This window comes from Stegastes partitus, unplaced genomic scaffold (assembly GCF_000690725.1).
Source record: "Stegastes partitus isolate 25-593 unplaced genomic scaffold, Stegastes_partitus-1.0.2 Scaffold742, whole genome shotgun sequence".
In the NCBI taxonomy this organism is placed as follows: Eukaryota; Metazoa; Chordata; class Actinopteri; family Pomacentridae; genus Stegastes; species Stegastes partitus.
In genome coordinates, this window is record NW_007578473.1 from 29,072 (window position 1) to 37,273 (window position 8,202).

Genomic DNA, 8,202 nt, shown 5'->3' on the forward strand with positions numbered 1-8,202 from the left:
AATAAAACTGAACTTGAGCTGAATATAACAATACTTCTACTACTTGGGTGAGATCTAGTCAGAATACACACATTCAGGAAGAGATCACTGACAATACAGTGACTAACAAGGTAGATATTAGTTAGAATATACAGCGATGCTCCATCATTACACCCAGAAATGTAAAAAACACAGTGACATGGTACCTTCATGGCCCTAACAGTGACTGCATGGCCTTGTCTCAGATCTCCTGTGATGATCCTGGCTGAAGCTGTGGTGATCCCAGGTAGGAATGAAGCCATGGTGCTGCTCATAGAACATCGCTCTTCTGAGGACGGGACGACGTGCTCCTGAGTGCAGTCACACTGCAGAGTCAAAGCCTGGAGGCACTTCAAGGCCTTCGCCTGTATATCCCGAGATTGTTCCTTCTCTCCTAAAGCCAGCAGCAGCGATACAGCAGCGCCCAATCCAGGCAGCATAACTGGTTCAAAGAGTTTGAAGACTATATCACCATAGGCAGCATGAATCAGGGCATCCAGGCACCTCAGCACGGCCGATTTCAGCTCCTCTGACGTATCTGCAGCTTTCCCAGGATCGGTTGGAGAGCAGAGGCAGAGGCAGAGCTCTGAGAAGAGGCCCTGGAGGGTCTCCCAGCTCTGGACACAAGTGTTCTCCAACACGTGGCTCATGGCTTCGGCCACAGCCTGCACCAGCTCGTCCTTCCTGGGTCCGGGGACTTTAAGGACGAAGCGGAGAGGGAAAAGGACGTACTCCTGGAGCTGCTGCAGCGTTGCATCATTGACTTCTTTCAGCTGATCGCCCAGGGTCTTCACGTTGGTCACAGTGGGCTCTCGGGTGAGCAGGACACAGGCCGGGCGCAGGTAAGCAAAGGCGATCTTTGGATCACTAATCTGGGACATGGCTGACGGCATCGTTCCTGAGGCTGAGGGGAGAGAGAAACAGGATGGTGGAGTTAGACAGCTTTTAAACATAATGTGGGTAGAGATCATTCACATTTTACATTTTGTCTCAGTGACTGAATCTGTTACATTCATGTGAACTTAACTTTTTTGAAATGACATTTGAAAGTCTTCATTTTTGTTGTTGTTTTTATAATTTGGCTTGTTGGACATTTTAGGAAACCTACAAGCCCGATCCAGTGACAAACATGATCCGACTCCTTGGACAGTGTTTCTAAAGTGGATCATCACATAAGCTCAGTGGTAAAGTCAAGCTTTTTAAATTTAAGCAAAACCCTTTTTAACAGCTCCACATTTCAAGAGAGTAATCGATGCATTTATAACTCCTCGGCTGGATTACTGTATCTCTCTTTATTCTGGAGTCAGCCAGTCGTCCCTCTCACATCTCCAACTGGTCCAACATGCTGCTGCTCGTATCCTGGTTGGAGCTCATCAGAGAGACCACGTTACTCCGACTTTAGCTTCACTTCACAGGCTCATAACAAACACTACGTCCATAACAAACAGGTAAGGGGAATGAGATACAAAATTAAAGTGGTTTAAGAAAAGGAAAGCCATCATCTCTAAATGCTGATGATGATGATGATGAAGGAAGGAAGAAACCTTCAATGAACTACAAGGTACATGTCACCACTGATGGATCGGTGATAGACTGTGATAGACTGGCTACCTGTCCAGGTGAACCTGCCTTCACACCCCCCCCCCATGACCCTAGTGAGGATTAAGGTGTATAGATGATGGATAGATGTCATCATTGATGGTGGTAGTGGTCATGATGATGTTCAATATCATCTTAAAACTGCCCTGGATTTAGTTTTCTTTATCAATCAGTACTAATTTAGCTAAACGCAGGTTCTAACGATTCGTTACTAGTAGGAGACAACTTTTCTTTACGTTAACACACCCATAGCCATGTGTGAGCAGTGAGAGGACAACATCCAGCTACTCCGTGTAGTTTACTGCTGAAGATCCGGTTCATTTAAGCCCCAGCTTACCTTCACATCGGCGGCTCCAGCAGACCCACTGCTCCACCTGTACGTCCACCTGTACGTCCACCTGTACGTCCGCTGGAGGGCTTCAACCTCAACATAACAAATAAAATACTCCAGTAGTGGTGAAGTTACTGGCCAACGGAGACGTCATTAAACCGCGTTAACGACGCGCATATTTGACGTATCACAAGACTTCCGGCTATCTTCAGAATAAGTTTTACGATGAAAAAGAAAACCGATAAAAATGTATAATAAACAACCATTTCACTGGAAATATGATTATTTTTGTCAGAATATAATGCCTTATCGAAATGCATGTCATATTTTAGTTACTGATATTTACTTTGATAGATTTTTTTTTAAAATTAAACTTGTTTACCACTTTAAAACAGACCTTCTTTGTCAAATAAAGATATGAGCCTTAATAATCTCGTGTAAAACAACGCTTTCGGCATAACTTCAGGGTGTAGTTTAGGACTAGTAGGTTGCTTTTTTATTTTTATTTTTTTAATTTGACAGTAGTTTGATGTCAAATACGAAACCTTTACTTTGAAAGAAGAGAACTCACACCGGAAGTGTTCTTTTAATTCCGCCAGCTTGACGCTGGACAAGCTAATGTGCTAGTGCTGCTCCACTGCCTGGATTTAGCCATTTGACTTACTTTGATTATTATTATAGCTTCTTTTCTTTTTTTTATGGCTGTCACTTTCTCCGCCGTATCCGACAGCTAGTCCAGGAACGAAGGTAATGCAAGTGTTGTTGTAATAATTCGTTAAAGGGTCGCTTCAAGACGGCTAACAGCAGCTAAACCAGCCTCCAGTAATGTTATGAACAGCAGCAGGGTGATGATCTGTATGTCTGATGGCACCTTATGACCCTACAGGAGCTTTATGAATCTTCCACAATAACTTTTTCCATCTCATAGCACGGAGCTGGATCTAAAACATCTCTCTGGGGTTTCTTCAGTCTGCTGCTCTTCTGTACTGTCCGTCAGGGACATGTCAGACTATTTACAGTTCCTGCTATGAATAGAGGGCTTCTGATCAGGACTAGGACAGGACAACAGATCTTTATTGGAAACACTTTCCTTCCTCCATCAACCATCCCCACGTCTCTGGTTTACCTGCTCTGTGTCCTACTAATAACGTCCCACTTGGGCCCAAAGGCTGAACCAACTTTAAAGGATAAATTTAACCCATAATGCAGTTTTCCATCTGTGATCACAGCCTCCACACTGTGACTGAAGTGGTGTTAATACATCAGAATGACTTGATAGTTTCTGTATTTTATATTTATATTTGGTGTAAACAAAATCCCAAACACATACAACCCAAACACTGGAAACAGTACAGTAGTATTTCCTGTAGTTATTGCATATTGAATACACTACAAATTGCAAATATTTTTTTTTAACTCACTAATATTTGCTGACAGCAGATGTTAAAGTTTCACAGCTTTGCCATCGCTGCAGACGTACAGCTGTGTTTACCTGCATCTGGTGACTGTTTTAGATGAATATAAGTTGCACAGCTTTAACAAGAAGCATAGACAGCAGCAGGTTTCTGGCACCACACTGGCCCAGTTTAGTCAGAACCAGAATCAGCTTTCATGGCCAAGTACGTACACGACATACGAGGAATTTGGTTCCGGCTGTTGGTGTCGGCTTAAGAATGAGCAAGGAAAAGAATAATAAAGTAAAAATAACTATAGAAAGAAGAAGATTAAAATAAATAAGTAATAATAAGAAGAATATACACATCTAGCAGACAAATATATGTGTACAGTGGTGCAAAAATAGCAGTACAAATAGCAATGTAAGTAGTCTTCAGAGTATTTCTGCTGCTACACGATGCTGCTCTAAATCACATGGCTCCTAAATATATTTCCAACCTGCTCACTGGCTGCATCCCAGCCTGATCCATCAAATCATCACGTGTCTGTACCTGGAATTAAATGGAACACGGTTCTTTTCTCTCAGGCTTTTGGTTGGTAGTTTGTGAGTGTGAAGTGTTTTCCATTAAGTTCATGTATGAACTGTGTGATGCAAATAAAACTGATTTGACATGAGCTACGTCTGTTCGTACAACGAGAAAGAAGAAAGTCAGCTTTCACAGTCCTTCTCCTGATTCGATGTCTTTACTTGATTTCACCTTCTACCCATCGTCTTTTTCTGTGTGTTTCAGTGAGTTGATGCTGTTCCTTCCTGTCCTGCCTCAGTATGGATGAAGAAAGCCTCGAGGCAGCCATCACTGCCTACGGTGCCCAGCTGCAGCAGGTGGAGCTGGCCCTGTCGGCTGCCCAGGACCCCACCCAGCAGTCAGACCTGCTCAAACTGAAGGAAGACCTCGGCCAGCTGATAGAGCTCACCGAGGCCAGTCTGGTGTCCATCAAAAAGAGTCGGCTGCTGGCCAGCCTTGAGGACAGTAACGGACCGGAGGCAGCAGCAGCTGATACGAACGGTGCAAACGGTGGTCTGGACGCCGAGTTTGCTGCTTTTTATTCTGAGCTTGAGGAACCTACAGGTAGTGTTTCTGACACCAGAGAGAGGGACGAGGAGGGGGAAGGTGGGGTTGTGTATGGTGAAGAGGACGAAGAGGAAAACGAAGAAGAAGAAGAAGAAGAAGATGCGCTTAGTGGTACCAAAGTACGAGCACCCTACAGGACAACATGGGGGACGCTGGAGTACCACAATGCCATGGTGGTGGGGGCAGAACCAGCAGACGGAGAAGAGGCACAAGTAAGAGTGCTGTACATCTACCCCACCCAGAAGTCCATGAAACCCTGTCCGTTTTATCTGGAGGACAAGTGTCGCTTTCCGGATAACTGCAGGTAAGATATGTTTTACAGCCACATCTAGAGCAGGTCATTACATTTATTTAACTTTCTATCTGCTGTTTATTTGCATTAACAGCAGATAGAAAGCTTCTTTTGTTTGTTTGTTGATGCAAATCCTGAAAGAATTCCTAACCTACATGACAGTGGAGGGTTTTGTTATCACTTAAATTGTGTTCCTGAGGTTTTACCAGAGGAAGAATAAATTATTGGGAATGTGATTTTAGGAGGAGCTTTAATCCTTGCATGTTTACTGCATCATCCATGGAGAGTTTCTCAAATCTTTTCTTGTCATTCGAGGTTTTCTCATGGTGAGGTGGTGTCTGTCTCGGAGCTCAGAGACTTCGTGGAGTGTGACCTCAGTAATCTTGAGGAAGGTTCGTCCTGCTTGGTGCGGCATGAGGATGGCATCTGGTACCCAGCCAGGATCACAGGTATCCCACAGATGTTTTTGACACTTTGCAGTAAAATATTTTGTGTGACCGGTCATAAAAAATGTGCAAGTTTGTTGCACAACATAACCAAAGCAGCCGCTACTAGAGCTGATGAAGTGCTTCCAGTGTCTATGATTTGTTCACTGGGATGTTTTTTTTCCCGCTGCAGACATTGACAGTGGATTCTACACGGTGAAATTTGACTCACTGTTGCTGAAAGACGTGGTGGTCGAGGCCGACTGCGTTATCCCGCCTTTGAGAGAAGACGACCCGCTCTCCTCCGACTCTGACCTGGATGACGTCGTGGACGGAGACGCTGTGGGCTACGCAAAAGGTGGGAAACCACAACAGCATGCAGCAAAACATAGCTTCATAATTCTACCTGCCGACGAAAGGTTGTGCAGCTTTAGTCTGTTTGTGGCTGTTTCTGCTTGACAGAATAACTGACTTGTTGCTCAACAGTTATGGACTCCACCGAGGAATCTGCAGTCACGTCAAACGCTGCAACTTTCGGAGGCTGGGAGGCACATACCAGAGGCATAGGATCCAAGCTCATGCTCAAAATGGGCTATGAGTACGGGAAAGGTGAGAGCAAATGTGCAACACTGATAACATTCACAGTGTGAAGTTGCAGCATTCTCCTGCTCAGATGTTATATTAGTTATATAACAATAGCAGTAATGGGACACTAGGGGGCAGCAAGGCTCACTTGAAATGGTTTTCCAGGGGTCTCTTTAGAAAAACACCATGTTGCTACACCCATGTGATCAGAACAAACCCGTGTATACTTCAGCCCTCTAACACTATTACGTCAACATGTTTTGTGGTATATTCACATCAAAACGCTTTATAAACAGGGAACTAAATAAGTCCAATTGCTACATAAAGAGATTGCCTGATTAGGCAGAGAGACTGCACGTACTTATGTGACATGACAGAGGCTGGATGAGACTCTGGATCACAATCAGAATACACCTGTTTAGATTAACATGTCTGTAATAAGTAGGCATTCTCAGTGCTGGTGGTTATCAGGGAGGCTGTCAAGCTGATTTATAAAAGGAAACTCATTTACATACAACAACACTCTGGAATAAATAAATAAAAAGGTTTCCCTGCTGCTCCCTTACAAAATCCAATGCAATGTTCCCCTTCTCCACTCTTCTGTCCCCTCAGGCCTTGGAAAGCTGCAGGAAGGTCGTGTAGAGCCAGTGATGGCGGTCGTCCTACCCAAAGGTAAGTCTCTGGACCAGTGTGCCGAGCTCACCCAGAGACACACCCGGAGCAAAGCCGCTAAGAACGGCACGCAAACAGCCCGGCCAAAGCGGCGCAGGAAGCCCCGGGCTCCCGCCGGAGGAGGCCGGAGCGTCTTTGACTTTCTCAACCACAAGCTCGGAGGCCAGAGCTCTGATCCTGCCGAGGGGCGTGCTGCTGCGCCGCCAGCAGCGACCGGCGTGGAGGCTTACAGAGGAGGACAGAGCACCAAGAGGAGCCTGAATGTGAAGCTGTTCCAAGCTGCTGAGAGGGTTTCCCAGACTGAGAGGGAGATCCAGAAACTGAACGAGGCCCTCAGCAGGCAGGCAGGAAGGTCAGTGCTCAAATCAGAACATGCTCTTCATTCACTGCACATGTCTGTATGTCTGATGTGACTGGTGAGGAGGCTGGGCACTGGGAAATGATCCTGAATGAGTAAACATGTCATTAATGACAAGTTAATTGCAATTGAATGGCTCCTTGTCTCCCCATAGTTCCTCAGCAGCTGTTATCACTGGCATCATGAGTACTGACACATTAGCAGCCGTTGTGTAACTCGTATATGTGCACAGGCTCGATGCAACTGTAACTCGCTGCGAAATGTGAGCACTAGTTGCTGTGATGTTCCCGTCAGCTGAGGTGGTAATTAATTAGAATTCACAAACAAGGACTGTGGGAGTCGTGTGAAAATGTAAATAAGGTGCGAAGATTCGATGCTTGTTTCCAGCTTACTCTGGAAAATGCAGCTCAGACCAGCTTCACTCGTCATCTCTTCCCACCTCCTGATCTGTTTGCTGTTTGTGTGTGCAAAGGGATTCATCCAGAGTGAAGCAGCTGGAAGAGAAGCTGTCAGCGGCCCGCCGGCTGCTGGCCCAGCAGAAAGCCCAGGAGCTGTCCATCCAGAGAGAGCACAGGAAGGCTGACACACACAAGAAGATGACTGAGTTCTGAGCTCGGTTCTCTCAAAGACTTGGCGGATAAAAGGAAGCGCTGCTTTCCTGAAATGAACTCTTGTTTCTTTGCCATTGTCAGCTACTGGCTGCGCTGTATCTTTAAGACTTTTTTTTAACATTAGTTCTCACCGGCTTCACTTCAGCCAGAATGGATCTGCTGATCCTCGTTTTATCTTCATGCACTGAGCAGGTTATGTGCTCGGCACGGATGGTTGTTGGTTTCAGACTGTACAGTTCACCATAATGGCAAAAAAATCATTTTTATTTGTGATTTTTATTTTTCCTTTTGTGCATTTTCCTTTGACCAGAACTAAAACTTGTGTTCGGAGAAACTTCTCGTTGGTTTTCCTTCGTTAATGCACCTTCACACAGCTGAACTCCTCCTCCTCCTCTACCACAGAGGTTTTAATGTTCGTTATACTTTCCTGGCAGAGATCTCAGTCATCCTGTCCAGCAGCTGCTCCAGTGATAAGTGCTGATTTTAAAATGACATCCTCAGGAGTTTTGAAGCGACGCCCACGATCCTTCCAGCTCATGCGCAGCATCTTTGAAGCTACGACTGTAACCTTTCTATTAAATAATGAATGTGGGGAGAAGCTCGTCTGCTCGTAAATCTGACACACATTGTCTGTCGGTGGGTCGGACGGTGACTGCGTCTGCCTCGCTGGCTTTCAGACTCAAGTAAAAAGTTGTGATAGACGTGAGGCAGCTGTAGGTTAAGCCTTCATCCTGTTATACCGCCTTTTTATGAGCGATTCCTAATCTGAATATGACACGGCAT

The 8,202-nt window shown here is 45.3% G+C and overlaps 2 protein-coding genes across 2 annotated transcripts in view; one reads left to right on the plus strand and one right to left on the minus strand.

Moving 5' to 3' along the window:
• tti1 (TELO2 interacting protein 1) overlaps positions 1 to 2,046 on the minus strand; it is a 25,160-nt gene extending 23,114 nt beyond the window's left edge. Inside the window, exons 1-3 of the mRNA XM_008291405.1 lie at positions 1,955 to 2,046; positions 173 to 922; positions 8 to 42 (exon numbers count right to left, since the gene is read on the minus strand). Of these exons, the coding sequence (XP_008289627.1) occupies positions 8 to 42; positions 173 to 911 (774 nt within the window). The 5' untranslated portion in view covers positions 912 to 922; positions 1,955 to 2,046. The remainder of the gene's footprint in view (positions 1 to 7; positions 43 to 172; positions 923 to 1,954) is intronic.
• Positions 2,047 to 2,551: 505 nt separating this feature from the next.
• On the plus strand, positions 2,552 to 7,754 carry zgpat (zinc finger, CCCH-type with G patch domain). The gene is made up of 7 exons (XM_008291406.1): positions 2,552 to 2,695; positions 4,135 to 4,780; positions 5,084 to 5,217; positions 5,387 to 5,551; positions 5,680 to 5,802; positions 6,391 to 6,802; positions 7,281 to 7,754. Exons 2-7 carry the CDS (start codon positions 4,170 to 4,172, stop codon positions 7,417 to 7,419), a joined length of 1,584 nt encoding a protein of 527 aa, XP_008289628.1. The 5' UTR covers positions 2,552 to 2,695; positions 4,135 to 4,169; the 3' UTR covers positions 7,420 to 7,754.
• Positions 7,755 to 8,202: the final 448 nt, after the last annotated feature.